General features: G+C 42.9%; 1 protein-coding gene across 1 annotated transcript in view; it reads left to right on the top strand.

Moving 5' to 3' along the window:
• The first annotated feature begins 389 nt into the window (after positions 1-389).
• LOC126088370 (trypsin beta-like) overlaps positions 390-19,140 on the top strand; it is a 54,444-nt gene continuing 35,693 nt past the window's right edge. The window contains exon 1 of the mRNA XM_049906508.1: positions 390-559. Within this exon, the coding sequence (XP_049762465.1) occupies positions 390-559 (170 nt within the window). The remainder of the gene's footprint in view (positions 560-19,140) is intronic.

Raw genomic sequence — 19,140 nt, forward strand, 5'->3', positions numbered from 1 at the left:
GTATGGTGTATTGCAATTCTGAATAAAGCCAACCTGCTTTCACAAAAAAAATTGCTTGCACTACTTATTGAACGGCGTTCGTAAATGAAAAGGTGAATACAATTGATTAAAATTTCATAAAACTTTGGGTCCCAAAGCGACAGCTTTTCATACTAATAGTTGCCCTTGGACCACAGAGACATGTATTTGATGATCACTATTTTTTTTCCGTCGAGGTTATCAAGCAAGTATAAGTACCGCAAATTCAAATTTCGATAACAAAGGGCGATCAAGTACATCGTCTGTGAGATTATTCTATAATCAAGTTGTTTAAGTTGCCAGACGGAAATTACCATATCAGCAGATATAAAGAGTGGCCAACACAAAGCAGCGACAGACTTCCTGCAGAGATGTCTCGACTAGGACAGCTGGTGCTCCTGGCTTTTGCGCTCAGCGCCGCCGGTGCTTACGCGGCCGTCAGGAACCTCGCCATCCCTTCGAGGCCGCGGCTCAGCGGAAGGATAGTCGGCGGGGCGCCCGCCAACATCTCGCAGTTCCCCTGGCAGCTCTACTTTATCACGTGAGTGATCTGCTAAGTTCAAAGCACAAAACACACACACAGTAAAAAACTAGCGCCCGCCACACAACCAAAGATGATCAGCGTCAGAAGTTACCGGTAGTGGAATTTAGTCAGTAGCAGGTGAGCTATTACCTCCGCCGCTCTGTTGTTTGGGCAAAGAGAGACCAGGATTCCAAACAGAATTTAAGCAAGAACCTCCATCTCAGTTCACAAGCCTCTTCTTCTTCTCACGGTATTAAAACCCTGTATCGTATTTATTTGTTCTATTTATTGAAAAACCATTGAAAAATTGAAAAGAATAACCAAAGGAATTAAAATTAACGGGGAACGTATACACTGTATCCGTTTTGCAGATGACATAGTAGTACATGCTGACTCAGTAAAGGAAATGGAGTTTATGATGCTAAAATTTGCCAAAATCCTAAGAGAATTTAATCTAGAAATATATAAGAAGAAAACAAAAACTATAGTAGTAGGGAAGACAAAAGAAAATGGTAAAGTTAATATTATACTAGAAGATGATGTTCCAGACCAGGTTGAGAACTTCTGTTATTTGGGGAGCACAATCACTGACTACAATAAATGTATCACAGATATAAAGAGAAGCAAGCTTCCCAAAATAAAAAGAATTTACTAACAGACAATCATATAAGCTTAGAAAGTAGGAAAAAGTTTGCCAAAACTTTCGTCTGGAGGGTCTTAACATACAGATGTGAAGCGTGAACTCTGGGAAAGGCAGAGAAAAAGAGACTGGAAACAATGGAAATGTAGATACGGAGAAGAATGACGAAAACAAGCTGGGTAGATATAAAAAGTAATGAACAGGTGTTAAGAGAAGTCAATGAGAACAGGACGCTGCTAAATTATATAGGAAGAAGAAAATCAAAAATGATAGGGCACATAATGAGACACAACCAGTTCCTAAAGAATGAATTTGAAGGAAAAGTTTTAGGGGAAAAAACCAAGAGGCAGGCCAAGAGCAATGTATTTTAATAACATCAAAGAAGATATGGGGATAAAATCGTATCAAGAATTGAAGAGGATGACAATGGAGAGAGGGACGGGGCTAAATCGACAAGGCACTTTAGTTTATGATGATGATGATGTGGTTTTTAGCCTCATCAAGAAGTTTCCTTCCTTCTGCAGTCTCCAGCCCGGTTCTCCGCCATCCTCGGATTCTTCTTCCACATCATCTATCCACCGTTTTCGTGGCCTTCCTCTCTGTCTTCTTCCGGTTGGCCTCCATTCAAAAATCTTTTTAGTTGTTCTTCCAGTATCCATCCTGAGGACATGTCCAAGCCAGGCTACTCTTATACTTTTTATAATTCTTACGATGTCAGCTCCTTGTATGAGGCGGTGCAGCTCAGTATTCGTCCTAGATCTCCAGAAACCATTATTATCCTGAACTCCCTCGTAGATTTTGCGCCGCACTCTCAAATATTCTGAGCTGCTGCTCATCAACACTTGCTAACGTCCATCTTTCGCGTCTGTGGATTACAACTGACCTGATCATGACCTTATATAGTTGTCCCTACAGCTGCCTATTTAATAACCTAGAGACCAACAATTTCTTAAACGTCTGGAAGTAACTATTACGGGTTACGATGCGCAGTTTCATTTCAGTTGACATGGAATCAATGCTGTTAATATAAGAGCGATAATAGGCCAAGTTCTGCACGTGTTCAAAATAGAAACCGTCTGCTGATAGTCTATCCAAGTTATTATTTTCCTTCCTGGTAAAATCCATGGTTCATTTACAGAGAGGCCCTAGGTTCTGTGTCTTCTTTCTTGTCCTTTCTAGTGATACCCTTCTTCTACTAATAATTGCTACATCACCAGCGTATGCGCATATGTGAGTCGACTTTGTGCCTATGCAACCAGACATCTGAAGCTTCCACATGGCTGCTTCGAGAGTCAGATTGAACAGCATTGTAGAGAGTGCGTCCCATTGTGTGACTTGTTTACTAATGCTAAACCAATTGCTCAGTTCTCCATTCACTCGCACTGCCTCCTTGGAACCAGCCAATGTTGCTTGCATAAGTGAGACATACTTCGGTGGTATACCAAGCAGCAGTAAACCATTTAGCATTTATGCTCTATCGAGACTATCAAAGGCCTGCTTGAGTGTATGTAGAGGTTATCAAGGTCATTACTATACTCATATGCCTTTTCATGTTTTTGCCTCAACACAAATATTTGGTCTGTTGTTGACCTATTAGGCCGAAATCCACACTCATACTCCCCCAGAATCTCTTCTGCATGTGGAGCTAACCTGTTGTAGATGATACTAGAGAAGATCTTAAAGGTTAAATTCGGAAGGGTAATTCCTCTATAATTTGAACACCAGGTCTTGTCTCCTTTCTTGTGTATTACCTGAATTACACCTAAGGTCAAATCTTCTGTGATTCTTTTTCTGATTCCATAACAACTTAATAAGTTTGTCCCCCCTGTAGGTCCGGAGGTTAGAATAGGCCTGAGGTATTCCTGCCTGTCATAACAGGCGACTAAAAGGAGACTCTCACGTTTCGGCTTTTACATGATGGTCCCCTGTAAGGTTCGACCTCCATCGTTCCAAATTTTCCCAAAGAGCGAGCCAGTTGGGGATGGGCGCCTTACATGGTCCATCATGGGCTGAGACCTCTCGCATTCTTCGTCGACGTGGATCTGCATTTCCGCTCGTTCTAGAGCTGTTGGACGAGGTCACCCTCCTGGGTGCGGTTTCCTCCATCCACTGTACAGTATCGCTTTCTACGCTGAAGACGATAATGGACTTCTTAGTTCATTTGCACCTGACATCCACCATGGTAGCTAGTCTGTTGTGGTGGGGCCATCATGTACCCTGTTCGTTGTAGCCCCCTGACAACACAGGGATCTCTCTGCTGATGCCTGCGCCGTTAACTCCCCACGTATGCTAAGGAGTAGATGCCTGTCACCCTGGGGCATTGGGACTCCCAGCAAAGGCCATTCTGCTAGGTGGACTTTGCTGCAGTTGGTGGCACCTGCAGGGAGGGCCCTGGTCGGAGTGGGTGGCATCACGCATCACGCATGACACGCCATGAAGCGTAGTACATCATCTCTTGCTGGCGGTCAACCACCAGCATTCTCTAAGCGGTCTAGGTCTAACTTCAGTACTAAGAAATATGACCCCAAATCGTTCCCCTCCCTGGCCACACCATGGGAGGAACGCCAGGCTAAGGATGGCAGCGAAGCTTATTCGCCCTGGTACCTCCTATGTACGAGAGTTAATGGCGAATCTTTTCTGTCAGTGAAGCCTCAGTTTTTTTGTGGAGCACTTAGAGGACACGTTTGGGGAGGTGGAGGGCTTGTCCAATATGCAGTCAGGGTCAGTCTTGATAAAAACAGCATCATCTGGTCAGTCACAGGCCTCACTCACTTGTGACAAGCTAGGGGGTGTTTTGTCACCATCACACCCCATAAGAGCTTAAATAGGTCCAGGGTATTATTTTGCACAGGGACCATCTTTTACTGTCCGATGACGAGCTGAGCGCCAACTTAAAGCGACGAGGTGTCCATTTAGTCTGGCGCATCCACCAGGGTCCGAGGGATAATCAGGTTGCCACCAGGGCCTTCATCTTGGCTTTCGAGGATCACACATTACCCGAGAAGATCAAGGTTATGGTCTACTGCTGTGATGTCAAGCCACATATCCCTCCCCCGATGCGGTGCTTTAAGTGTTGGAAGTTCAGGCACATGTCTTCCCATAGTACTTCCAGCTTCACATGTTGAGATTGTGTACATCCATCACATCCCAACACTCCATGTGTCCCACCTCCCATATGTGTCAACTGTGGAGAGCCCCATTCCCCTTGCTCTCTGAACTGTAGGATTCTACAGAAGGAAAGGAAAATAATGGAATACAAGACCCTGGACCGACTGACCTACACTGAGGCTAAGAGGAAATTTGATAGGCTCCATCCTGTGCGCATGACAACAATTTATTCCACCGCTATAACTACTGTTCCAGCCCCATCCATAGCACCAATTCTGGTCATCTCTCAGAGCCATATGACTTCACAGCCCCCTTGATAGGGGGGGGGGGTGGCACTTCCCCCCTGATGTTCCCACACTACCTACTTTGGGAGCAGCACCCCCCCCCCCAACTATTGGGGATATCATTCCCCACATCTCAGCTGGAGAACCATAAGTCTTCTTTGGCTTCTCTCGCTAGGAAGGGGTCCCTTAGTCCACTCCCTTCCCAGGTTTCTACTAGTAGCAAGATGACACCCACCAGTGGCTGAACGCAAAAGCAGCTGGTTGTAGGGCTTCATGCTCATCCTCAGTCCCAGAAAATGAATCAGTGAAGCCCTCCAAGACAGAGAAACCCAAGGAACAGCAAGAGAAATCCAAAAAGAAGACCCCCAAGACAAAGGGAATTGCAGTGGCGCCCACACTACCATTACCTACAAGCTCTGCATCTGAGGATGAGGTGGCGATTCTGGCATCTGCTGAGGACCTAGATCCCGCCAGACCCTCAGACATAATTGATATAGACTGCTCAGGCAATAAGTCGGTGGCAGCAGGTGACCATGAGGCATAAACTGCCTCATTGAATGTTCCATGCCTTCCCAGCCTCACGATCACGTCATGCTCCAGTGGAATTGCGGTGGTTTTTTCCACTGCATGGCTGAGCTACAGCAACTGTTAAGCTTTACACCTCCTTTCTGCATTGCCCTCCAGGAAACCTGGTTCTTGGCAATGCGGACCCTGCCCTCTGTGGCTATAAGGTATGTCACAGGTACTGTAGCGACCATAATAGAGTGTTAGGTGAAGTTTGTGTCTGTGTCCTGAACTCGGTATGTAGTGAACATCTGCCCCTTCAAACTTCTCTTGGCTGTCAGGATACAGACGATGCAGGAAATAACTGTCTGCTATGTATATCTCCCTCCCGATGCTGCAGTACCCCTGAACGTACTGGCTGCACTGACTGATCCACTCCGTAAACCTTTGCTACTTTTGGGAGATTTAACACCCATAACCCCTGGCAGAGATGTCGAAATTTTGCTGTCACAAGTCAACCTCAGCCTCTTAAATACAGCTGCCCCCCCCCCTTCACACACACACACACACACACACACACACACTTCAGTGTGGCACATGGAACATATTCGGCGATTGATTTTTCGATTTGCAGTCCTGGCCTTCTCCCATCTATCCACTGGAGAGCACATGACGACCTGTTTGGTAGTGACCACTTCCCTATCTTCCTGTCACTCCCCTGGCGTCATGCCCACAGACGCCTACCCAGATGGGCTTCCAACAAGGCTGACTGGGAAGCCTTAACCTCTGCTGTCGCTGTTGGATATCCCTCACATAATGCCATCGATGTTGTGGTTGAGCAGATCACTATAACGATAATTCCACCAGCTGCGACATAGTCGCGTATACGAACAGTGATCAAATACTGTCAAATGTTTCTTATTTCAATCTTTGATCACAATTTCAATTCTTTTGACGATGACCGGTTTCAGTCCGTAATGACCATCCTCAGATCTTTTCTACACCATGTCCTAAAGTGATAAACCCATAATGGCATCGTCAAAACATATAAATATAATCAGCACAGCATAGTCACATAGATCTAAAATAAGGTGTAGAATGGGCCACATTATCCACACGGTCATTATTGCAAGTGGCTACGCTGATATTGTGATCAAAGACTGGAATAAAAAACATTTGACAACGATAATTTCTGCGGCGGTAAACGCGATCCCTGGTTCTTTAGGGTGCCCCCGGCGAAAGTCAGTACCTTGGTGGTCGCCGGAAGTCGCTGAGGCAATAAAGGATCGTCGGCGAGCCCTACAGCGACATAAGCGGCACCCTTCCTTCCCTAGAGCATCTGATAGCCTTTATACGGCTCCGTTCCCGCGTTCGCCAGCTTATTAAAAGACAGAAACAGGAGAGTTGGGAGAGGTATGTCTCTACCATTGGGTGCCATACGTCACCTTCCCAAGTTGGGATGAAGATCAGACGTGTTTGTGGGTACCAGACCCCCAGCAGGTGTCCCTGGCGTTACCATCGATATCGATGGCATGTTGTCTACCTACGCCAACACGACTGCCGAGCTCTTTCCTGAGCACTATGCTCGAGCTTCTGCGTCAGAGAATTACCCCCCCCCCCCCGGTCCTGAGCCTTTCGCACTGTCAAACGGCGGATGAAAGAAGGGCAAGTCCTTTCGTACACTACACGCCACATTGAACCCTATAGCTCCCCATTTACAGAGTGGGAGCACCGCAGTGCCCTTGCACATTACCCTGACACAGCTCCTGCACCAGATCGGCTCCACAGATGCTTAAACATCTCTCGTCTGACTATAAGCGACATCTCCTCGTCATCTTCAACTTTATATGGTGCTATGGTGTCTTTCCATCACAATGGAGGGAGATCACCTTCATATCTGTGCTCCAACCCGGAAAAACTCCTCTTGATGTGGATAGCTATCGGCCCATCAGCCTCACCAACGTTCTTTCTAAGCTACTAGAACGTATGGTGTCGGTGGTTGGGTTGGGTCCTGGAGTCACGTGGCCTACTGGCTGCATGCCAGGGCAGCTTCCGCCAGGGTCGCTCCACCACCGATAATCTTGTGTCTCTCGAGTCTGCCATCGGAACAGCCTTTTCCAGACGCCAGCACCTTGTTGCCGTCTTTTTTTACTTACGAAAAGCTCTGTATTGAGTGTATCTCTATTTTTAGTGGCTGTTAACAGTCAAGCAGCAGCTTTAGGGCTGTCCGTCTCACCTTATCTGTATGCAGAGGACTTCTGCATTTTGTACGCTACACCTGTGTGTTGCTGAGCGGCCCCTACAGGAAGCGTTCGGTCTAATTCTTAGAGCATGTCCTTTGTCCCTTTGTGTTCTTCGCCCTAGTGCTTTTAGGCTGGATGTTTTAATGTGTCGCAGAGCGTCTGGCTTATCCTTTTTATTCTCGTGGTCGGCCATCAACGGTCATTTGCTCTCTTGTTTTTATCCCTTCTACCTGTTTCTTGCCTCTCTCTGTGGTTTTCTTGTCCACTTTTGTCTATTTTAGTTTTTGGTGCCCTTCCGTCGTTCTTGTGGTTTTCCTTTTTTCCAGCATTGTTTTGTGTGTCCCGTTTGTTTTACTCCCCCCCCCCCCCCCCTTGTGGAATTATTTTAATTGGAACGAGGGACCGATGACCTAGCTGTTTGGTACCTCTCTCTCCCCTCTTTTAAACCAACCAACTAATAAGTTTGTGGATCAGCTTATGAAGATTAGTTACAATATAAATACATTCAGTGGTCTCGAATGCCTTAAAATGGCCTTACAAAATAAAAAGTGATAATATTCTGTTTTACACGCTTTTACTAATCTTTACTGAAACATTGATTTTCATGTTATAATATTGTAGCGTAAGTAACTACCGATACATAAACGGAAAAATGTGTATGTGGCATAATTTCGCCTGCGTACTAGGAAATTTTATAAACATCCAAGACCATGTCAAATATGGCTATGATAGAGGTGGTGTCCCTTATTTCTGTCAGAGGAAGAAATTCCCACAGGTCTTGATTTACTACAGTAGACAACCGGAAACTTTCTTCCATGAAGGCATTGACCGTCTTGTCTCACAGTGGGATAGATGTAGTAACAGTTATGGTGATCAATTTGGAAATAAACAGGTAATATTTTGCAGTTATTTCATCTGTTCCCGATGCTTTGTAACTTTTAGACAATAAACTATCTTCCGGACTTCCTCTAATGTTGGTTCCTCTATTTCTGGATCTTCGGTATAATAGAGGGGCTGCTCATTCCTGATAACATTGCCCTCCAAAATTCGCTTGAAGTATTCTCTCCATCTATCCAGAACACCTTGTCTATCTGTCAGCAGATTTCCCTCTTTGTCCTTACAAGCAGTTGTTTTCGGTCTATATTCTTCAGTTCCTTCTTTAATTTTCTTGTAGAATTTTCTGCTTTCATTTCTTTGGTAGTGCTATTCAATCTCCTCCATCTTTCTCTTCTTGGCTTCCTTTCTTTTCCTCATACATATTGCTATCTCTATTCTCTTTTCATTACATTATACCTGATTTGATCTAGTATTCCGCGGCAAGCATTTCAGCCTTCCTTTCTTTTTCTGTTCCACTGCCTGTCTATATTCTTCAGCATACCAGTCTTATTCCTAAGTCTCCTTGTTTTCCCCCGTATTTCATGTGCTGTTGTCCTAATGGTGTCTTTAATAGAGTTCCATTGTCTATATCATCTCCACCATCTTTTGTTTGTAACTCCTTTGTCAACCTGTTCTGACGCTCCTGAACAGTAGATCTATCTTTCAGTTGTTCTATATTTCATTTCTTTACTTTCGTACTACTTCCTTTGGCACCCACGGCAAGTTTCTGTCCCATTTTGGCTCCTTCTAGATAATAATCAGACTCAGCTCCTCGGAAAGTGCGCACATTTTCCATATCGGATGTTCACCTCTTTGATATCAATATACGGCCTATTTGGTTTGCTTCATTTGTTCCTGGTATTATCCATGTCCCTTTGTAGATGTTTTTTCCTTGGAAAACAGGTACTTACTGCCTTCAACTTGATTGCAGAAGCGAACTGGGCAACCCTCGTACCATTACTATTAGTTTCATCGTGCAGATTTTCCTTGCCAAACGCACTCCTGAACGCCTCTTCCTTTCCCAGTTTTGCATTATAGTCGCCAAGAACTATTTTGGAACCGTATCTGGGTATTCTGTCACAAACCTCCGGTAGTTGATCCTAGAAGATGTCCACAATATCTTCATCTAATTCTTCCGTTGGTGCACATACATTCACAATGTTCACATTGTGAAATTTGCCTTTCATACGCAGAGTACAAATTCTTTCACTATGTGGGATGAAAGCAATAACAGATCTACGCATATCCTTGGAGACTGTAAACCCAACTTCATACTCGTCTTTCGTCTTTTCCTGAATAGTACAGGGATGTTTTAATCATATGTTCACCTGAAAATGTGGGTTTTAGTGTCACTAAACCAGTTGTGATCCAGTAATAAAGGGCTAAATGCAACTGAAGTGGTTATTACTATCCAAGATGAGTACTCATAGCTGTGGTTGCCCCACCTCCAAGGTTGTCTGCAGGTCCGATCAATGTATGGCGTGCCACAAATGCAATCGGTACCGTGGACACACACCTTATGCAAATCAAGAACATCCTTTACAGACTAAAACAACCCTAATCTTAGATTGTGTCGAGAAACATACGTCACACCATGATACCATGTTTCCGCAGAATACGGACAGTGCTGTTGGAGAATCAAAAAGGTCGTAGACTCGGGTGCCATCTCCTTACTTTCATCGCTCACTCGCTTTATGGTCGGTCGATAGCACAACAAAAATTGTGACAGACGTTCCGCATCTGAGATGACGGAGGCCGTATCAACCAAGGTAAGAAGTACGCCTCCATGCTGAGCTGATTGGAGACAACTATCAGCCTAAAGATACAAATCAAAGTGAGTCGGCTTACCGTAAAAGTTAGGTCCCAAAGCACTGTCTATCTTCCTCATGATTAACACAATAAGGAAGGGAGGCGAACCACGCTTTCCCACCTTCATAGAGAAGTGAAAATTAGAATGGAAAAAATTCAGATGTTCTGAAAAACACAGTGTTCTCTCGTTGCATCTGTGACTCGCAGATGGCGACGTCTTCACCTGTTGAAATATCGTCAATGTCGAGGACGTCTCCAAGCTGTATTCCCGTAGGATGTTCGCTCTGGAAAGTTGTTGGTAAAGATACGGTTTCGGGTCTCAAATGGTTCAAATGGCTCTGAGCACTATGGGACTAAACATCTATGGTCAGCAGTCCCCTAGAACTTAGAACTACTTAAACTGAACTAACCTAAGGACATCACACAACACCCAGTCATCACGAGGCAGAGGAAATCTTCGGGTCTTAGCCAATTCTGTTACGTTGGTTGATAAGTTCGTAGCGTTTTTATATTGCATGTTGATATTCCGGTTACTGTGGGTTCATTTATCAATTGTCATTTCTATTTGTAGTTCACTGTTTGAGTTTACATATTGTCATTTGGAGTTAGTGAACGCTAGGAAATGGAATGCCAAGTGGGGAAATCGGAACATTTCTGGCATATTCTTCTGCCTGAGTTCAGTAGAGGGGTGACAGCAGCGTAGATAGCCAGGAACATCAGCGCTGTGTATGGGGATAGTGCTGTTGGACAGAACAAGGCAAGGAAAGATTTTCTCGTTTTAACGTGGATCGCTTTGACATTATTGGCTCCCCACGTTCAGGAAGGCAATCGGGGTTTGCTGAATATCGTTTAAACGCATTAATCCATAATGATCCACATCACTGTACTCTAGAACTGTGATCATTCCGCCTTAGTGCGACATTTCCATGCAACGGGGAAGGTTCAAAAATCAGGTACATGGGTACAGCATACTCTAAGCCAAAATCACAAACGTTCTTGGTAAGTCAAGATAGAAACTATCAGTGGAATAAAAATTACGAACTGTACTGCATCAAACAAGACTTATCGTATTAGTTTATTATCCACACATCGTCCATGTTTTGTATCACCTGCTGATTTAAACTGTAATTGATTTTCATGTACAACTCGTCTCCCTCTTTCACGCTTCGCTTTTCGGCGGACTTGCACGACGTTCTCTAGCGCTATCCCGCTAGGTTTTTGGATACCACGGTCCATGCAGATTTCCTCATAACTGTTTGCATAGGGCTCTATTTAGTTCAGTGTTCCTTATGGTTGTGCACGCTTCGCAACCAGCCGATAATGTAGTATTTCTTTATTGGTGCTTATATACATTGTCCCCCTTTCGCAGCTTTGTAGGGCTTATTTTCTTCTCTCCACACCAAATATTCGTTTTATTTTGTTTTAGGGAGACCGCCTTTTTATCAGTTTGCCACTCGCTTCTAACTGGTTTTAGTTTATCAGAGACATGAAGGACGGGGAGAGGCTTCAGAAAAACGTAAAATAATATTGTAGGCACAATTTGTGTAAGTACCTGATACACAGAACCATTCTGATTCATATAATAATATTTACTAAGCCAGTGTAGAAAGAACTATTATAAAATACTTCTTTTCTAACCCCTGTTTACAACATCTGGGAAGAGCCTAAACTGGCGTGAAACGGGTGGTGGTTTTAGTAAAAGAAATTATCCATAGCCAGAGCGGAATTTTTTGCCTTCTTATAAAAATGTGGACATTTGCCTGCGATTGCCCGCAATTCAAAATAATGTTCAGTACAAAAGCGCGAAGATTTTGGAAGGACGCTTCTCTGTGTGTACTAATGAACGTGTGGATCGCCGTCATTTTCGGTGGCGACTACGAAGACATTAACATCCTGGCAGACAAGCTAATCAACGCGCACAATAGTCTGCAGCCCACACAGGGCCGGATCCCGGCTGGCACATGGCCCGCGAGCAACGATTTCCAGGAAACTGAGTTAGTTACGTCTACAGAATCGGAAAAGACAACCATCTGCAACTCTGCTTGCTCGTCATCAATTGGCTTGTGAACAACACTGATCATTCCTATTCTTTATCGTTACTGATGACGAGGAATGGTGTATTAACATAAATAAAAGAAAGGAACGGTAAAGCCCAAACAAAGCAGCAATTCCCCGTACAAACATCTGCGCACATCCACAAAAGACAACGTTATGCATCTGGTGGAACAGCGACGGTGTGGTATACTACGAATTGCTTCCACGAGTTGTAACCACCACTCCTCATATTTATTGTCAACAACTGAGATTTCTCCCTCACGCAATCCAGGATCAACGACCAGGAAGACTGTGTGGAGAGACGCTACTCCACGATAACGCCTGCCGAATTCTGCTAGACTGACAAGAAAAATTATAGGCGAGATGAGTTGGCTGTCATTCCGCACCCATCTTATTTATCATACTTAGCTTGCACCCTCATATTTTTGTCTTTTTCGATGTCTGCCGAACAGCCTACAACGAACTTTCTTTCCGGTTGAAAATGCGCTCCCAACATGGCTCGACGAGTTCTTCTCCTCAAAGCCACGTGATTTCTACGGTCTCAGAATCGAAACGCTACACCAGCGTTGCCAGACTGTTGTAAACAGTGAAGGAGAGTATGTTATACATGACTAAAGTCTCTGTTTGTGTATCTCATGTGTTTATTAAACTTATGGAAAAACGCTATGAACTTAGGCACCAAACCAATGTTTTCGCACATAATAAGCACACCCCACAAAAACTAATCACCCCTTGGAGAAATAACGCTAATACAGAGTAACACCTCACCTAGCATTGGTAAGTTTCTTCAGGTATGCTACACTGTGTGATCAAAAGTATCCGGACCCTGACTGAAAATGACTAAAAAGTTCGTAGCGTCCTCCATCGGTAATGCTGAAATTCAATATGGTGTTGACCCACTCTTAGCCTTGATGACCGCTTCCACTCTCGCAGGCATACGTTCAATAAGGTGCTGGAAGGTTTCTTGGGAAATGGCAGCCCATTCTTCACAGTCGGTGAGGCCTGACACGAATTCGGCGTTCCAAAACATCCCAAGAGTGTTCCATAGGATTCACGACGTAAGTGACACCCAATCACCTGACCACGTTCGAAGTCCATGAGTTCCGCGGAGCTCCCCATTCTGCTCTCTCACGATGTCTAATGACTACTGAGGTCGCTGATATGTAGTACCTAGCAGCAGGTGGCAACACAATGCCCCTAAATGAAAAACGTAAATTTTTGAGGGTGTCCGGAAACTTTTGATCACGTAGTGTATATGCAGCTTAAGCAACTCATTGACGATTAGATCCCGTAGAGCTAACAAATTGTGGGGAAGTTTTCCCTGCAGTTCCCAAAAGTTATTTAGAGGAGAAGTTGAGATGTGATAGATACGGTTTTTGAGTGTTCGTCAAACCAGCAACTTATGCAAGTTAACAGGGCTGTTATTATCTTAGAAGACCCGAGTGTCCACAGTATGTACTTCATGAAGATTTGAAAGTAAAGGTGATATTTGGTCCCAAGCGATGTTGAAATGAACATCCGCATTCATGTTTAATGTAAAATGAATGAATGGGACCAAGTCATCAAAAACACCCCAAAAACCTCGAAGTATCATCAGAAGCCTTAACTACACCTGCCAGTCACTGTAGTTTAAACAACTGGTTCAGTCACAACTCATTCGGCTGTTGCTGTAGCTGACGGATTGCATCATGGGAAAAGAGGGAAAATTGTGAAACATCGATTCGTAAAACACAGCTAAAGTCAGATACTGCGCAGTTTCTGTGTTTTTTTGTCCAGTGAAAACGTACAGCTTTCTGATAAAAAATAATCTAAATCTGTCATCATATCAAACGTAAAAGCTGATGAAATGAGCTCAGACTGAAGCTTGGCAATCGTGCTTTTTATGACCTGCGTCCTGTAAGAGAAAGGTGCACTGAAAACTTCGGGTCTGCAAGAAAATGGTGAAGTGGATGGGGAGGGGGCAGTTGGGACTGTGTCAAAAGAACTTTGTCTGAGATAAACATCTCTTAGATGTAGAAAAATACACCCCAACAGAACTCTAAAGAATTTTAGCTTGCACGCCGGCCGGTGTGGCCGAGCGGTTCTAGGCGCTACAGACTGGAAACGCGCGACCGCTACGGTCGCAGGTTCGAATCCTGCCTCGGGAATTGATGTGTGTGATGTCCTTAAGTTAGTCAGGTTTAAGGAGTTCTAAGTTCTAGGGGACTGCTGACCTCAGCAGTTAAGTCCCATAGTGCTCAGAGGCATTTGAACAATTTTTTTAGCTTGCACAGTGCTGACAGGCTGTCCCAAGGGAATTAAGTTAAAAAAATACGTGAACAGCAAAAATACCATTGATTGGTGGCTGCAGTGTTACGTCCGTATGACTTAGAGTTTGAGTTGATTTTTTTGAGAACAGAGCTGTTTAGATTTAACATTTTGCAGGTGTCTGGTGGAAAATTTTTAACAGCAAAATAATTATACAATTGGCGAGGAAAGTGCAACTATTTAAGGAATTTTTTGACTAAATTATCTTGGAGCAAAATTCATAAGGCCTTCCTCTAAATTCTAAAAAACACTTCGCTTCTGGCTCTTGGTGACTTAAATTCGAGGCTATACTTGGGGATCAATTATAGCAAAGATCAAAGGCATCTCTCCTCAGCAACGAAGACTGATGGAGTCCAATGTTCGATTTCACAGCGGCACACACCTAAGTACGCATTTGATGGTAGCCAGCAATACCAACAGCGGTTCTGATTACATTACTTCTGTGAGTATGGTCAGAGCAACTTGCAGCACTAGCATGTTAGGACAACTGGAACATCATGTTTGGCAGTACAGACACAATTGCACCGATAACGTCAGCTTCTCTTTCTAGCCATACGATCAATGTTATTCATGCGTTCGCAAGTTGCAGTAAATTCATTATGAAAGGGAGATGATCTTTAGCATATCCCTTCTCTTTACCAAATAACCTTGTCAACATTTACTTACATTATCTCAGTTTCACTTTTGTCAAGGTTTAATTATGCATCAAGTAATTTCATGTTATGTCTTTTTTTATTTTTTGTGCATATAAACTTTTGGAACGAATTCAGAGTCACACAAATTATGATTTTGGCTACAGTGGTTAGTGAACGCTCTATCATAATCGATGTGCTTGAAAAAAAAAAAAAAAAAAAAAAAAAGAATTGTGAATACCCCAACATATGTTTCACTGCTAAGGCCGAAAAATTGTAAAACGTTGATGGTATGCATTGTACACATTTAACCCAGCACTGACTTTCAGGAGAGAATCTGTGTCACAGTTCATTTTAACACAGGTTGTTCCCCAAATGAAGCTTCATAGTATAAACATGAAAGACACCAAATACAGCACAGTAGTTTTGTAAACACATTAGTGGGAATGCAATGAGGATTCTGGAACGCTTCCCAAGCTTCTAACACCTGAGAGGACTAATGATGTTATAACACCCACCCTCCTTATCAGCGACATCATTATTCTTATGATGTCAGCAAGCCACTCTCCTTCCCTCTCCTCTCCACCTATCGCCAGCCAGTCACAGTGCTGTATTTAAAATGAAGCAGCCAATCAAAATACAATAAGGGTTAGTTCTCTAACCAAATTTTGTTAATAGGAAATTAAAAACGCCTCCTATGTCTCCAACCAATAACAGCCCAGTATTAAAAAGAAACAGCCTATCATAATCCAAGATGGCAGGATTTAGTTGTACTTTATATCCCATGGTTCTTTCCCCTCCTCTCCAGTTATTCACAGTGAAGTAGCCTATAAAATTACGCATAAAATGTCACGTTGCATTATTTATGTAGAATAGTGTATGCACACATACCTCTGGTGTAATATTAAAATTGTGTGTAAAAATTGTGTCAAGTTGGGTTATTTCCCTGTAAATCAAAGATATTTGCGCAAACATTGTGACAATGAAAGTCAAATACATACTAGTTCACATCTCTGCATTTAATTAAAGTAATATTAAAAACACGAGTAAAATAATGCCATGGTCCAGGATGTACACATATACCTCTATATTTCATGTGTCCTTACACGTATGTGAACTCTCTCATTGAAAGAAATCATTTCTTCTCTATCTTTCTCTCTCAAAAGTTCTGTATCTCCCTCACCTTTTCTCTCTCTCTCTCTCTCTCTCTCTCTCTCTCTGTCTCTGTCTCTCTTTCATACACAAACACACACACACACATCTCTTTCATATGTCAAATACTGCTCTCCTTACACTTGTGATCTCTCTCTTTCCTTCCAGACCTGCCTATTCATTACAATATATTTCTGAAGGAGTAAAAAGAAACATAAATAAGAACACAGAAAAAATAATTTTATTATAAAAATATTTCACAGGGAACCGGGAATTTATGGTGCCTCATGCAGTGGAGATATATGATATCAATGCACATTCTGCTTCGTCCTCAACACTTTTAGAGCGTCATCTATGGCAAACAGAAGTTTTTTACAATTTGAATAAGTATTTACCTAGTTTTGCCTTAATAAAATCTAAACACCATTGAATGACAATTTCATGAGCATACTGTTTACAATATTACTAAGGTATCCATTAATGCAACGGAAACAGTTCAGTGGAATAAATACGATCATACTCACCAGACACTTCAGAAACAACAGTGTTCAGAATCTGTAAAGCGCTATCTCTGAAGGAAGTTTATTATTCTCTCATTCACTTCTGAAGAAGTATTAGGAACGAGAGTCAATACGTGAGACTAAGCACTCTGGCGAATCAAACAAGGAGCAACCAGTCTTCTTTTAGATATCTAATATTAATATCTCTGATGGATCCAGTGCACCACACTTCTGAATAAAACATAACTTCTTTCATAAAATTTACATATTAATATTTTCGAAATAGACTGTGCCCATGTTATTCACTCTTCTGTAATATATCATGCACAAATTATCGCTATTGAGAAAGTAAAGTTCGTCACTGCCGATGCTCACGAATCTTGACAGCAGATATATGAATATCTTGCACTTCTTCAGATGAACCAGCACTGCAACTCCGAATTTGGTGTTGATCCGTCTCGCGCTCAGTATCGAATGGTGCCATCCCTCCTGTAACATCGATACTAGTACAGTGCGTACTATGCTTCCCGGGGTCTTCAAGTTCTGTAACATGGAATCTCTGCTTTCATGTATTACAAGAACTAATTGGTAACCAAAATATACAAGATGCATCGCAATTAATGACGTAAACGCGTACAGTTGAAAGTGCACGATGCTAGAAGCAAAAAAGTCTTTATAGATATGAACTCCAAATCACATAATTTAAGTGCTCTGAGCACTTCATCTTCGATACTGTGAAACAAGTCTCGTCTACTGCAAGCTCTCTACTTTCCATATTTTGAGAGATATGGAGCCAAAAAAAGGGAAAAAAATTCTAGTAAAAATGTGCTCTAAAATGCACACCTTAAGAGTTATGGCCACTTGTTCATCTTCGCTACTGTGTAAAACGTCTATTCTCCTAAACAAGTGCTCAGAGCTCTTACGGTATGCACTTTAGAGGCCATGTTTACTGGACATTATTTTCTAGTTTTGGTCCATACCGCTTCCTTCCAAAATGTGGAAAACTAAAGCTTGCAATGTAAGAGGTTAGTTTCACGATATTGAAGATGAAGAAGTGCCCATACCTATTAAGGTATTAATTTTAGAGCGTATGTTTAAAACTTTTTTGTTTCTAGTACCGTGTACTCACAACTGTATGTGTTTGCACCATTAATAATACAATACATCCTATATACAGATTCTCTTAGTACTAGTAGTGCATGTCTTTGCAAAGACGACGGCTGTAATGATTAAGGTGGTGGTGGCATACTGTGACGAGTCTTACAGTTTTTATAGCACGCCACCGTGCTGACTCATAAAACAAAAATGCGATTACTAAGAAAATATGTGATAAATAAGCAATAGTCAGCAAGTTTCCTATCTTGTTGTTTCCGAGGGTTTTATTTATTTATTTAGCGTATGGCTCATAACATCACAGTAAAAATTACAGAAACGACACGATTTTTAAAAAAATCACATATGTATAAACAGAGCAATAAATAACAGTTTGTATATAAGGACACCGCCAATTGTAAATTTACACTCACAGAAGAGCAATCACAAGCAGACGTCCAGCTTAGATAATAAATAGTCGATTGCCTCTTGGGTCGCCATTAGGAAATCCTGTGGGTCACCCTCGTATGCCCTTAGTGGGCATTCCTGCACGATGTGTTTGACCGTCTGTCTCTCAGCGCCACAGTTGCAAGCGGCCTTAGCCCATCTGTGTAAGGAGTCGGCGCATCTCCCACAGTTGGTTCTGATGCGATTAAGAGTCGACCAAACTTTGCGAGGGCAATCAAATCCTTTTGGTTTACTAAAGATGCATGGCATACTGTGGCAGTTTACTGCTGTTCTGCTCTCCCATTCCTCTTTCCATCGGTCATTTATTTTAAAGTTGGTTTGGTGCAGAGCATGTGCGGTCTTTAGTGGAGGATGCCTAGACCGGAGTCGGTTTCCTTGGATGTCGTGAGTATCTTCATGGATTTGTAATTGAGGGCTGGTCATGATTTTTTGAAATTCTCTAACCAGAGCGTGTTCACGGCGCAGGTTAGGAGGGGCTATGTTACTGAGAACGGGCAGCCGCACTAGGAGTTGGCCTGATTGTGCCTGATATAATACGCATTGTTGCATTAAGTTGGCTATCTACCATGTGTGTGTGTTTGCTGTCGAGCCACACTGGGGCACAGTATTCTGCCACTGGATACACCAAGCCAAGTGCGGATGTTCTTAAGGTAGATGCTGTGGAGCCCAAAGTGGTGCCACAGAGCTTCTGCAATATGTTGTTGCGTGTTTTAAGTTTCGCTGCAGTTTTCGTCAGGTGTTTTTGAATGTTAGTGTCCTATCTAGGGTAACCCCAAGGTACTTTGGGTGTTTGTTGTGATTTAGTAATTTCCCGTCTAGATAGACTTGTAGTTCTCTGTTGGCCATTTTGTTGTTCAAATGGAAGGCAGATACTTCCGTCTTTGTAGCACTAGGTTGTAGCCTCCATTTTCTAAAGTACTCGCTGAGAA

The sequence above is a fragment of the Schistocerca cancellata genome, chromosome 6 (genome assembly GCF_023864275.1).
Source record: "Schistocerca cancellata isolate TAMUIC-IGC-003103 chromosome 6, iqSchCanc2.1, whole genome shotgun sequence".
NCBI classification, from domain to species: Eukaryota; Metazoa; Arthropoda; class Insecta; order Orthoptera; family Acrididae; genus Schistocerca; species Schistocerca cancellata.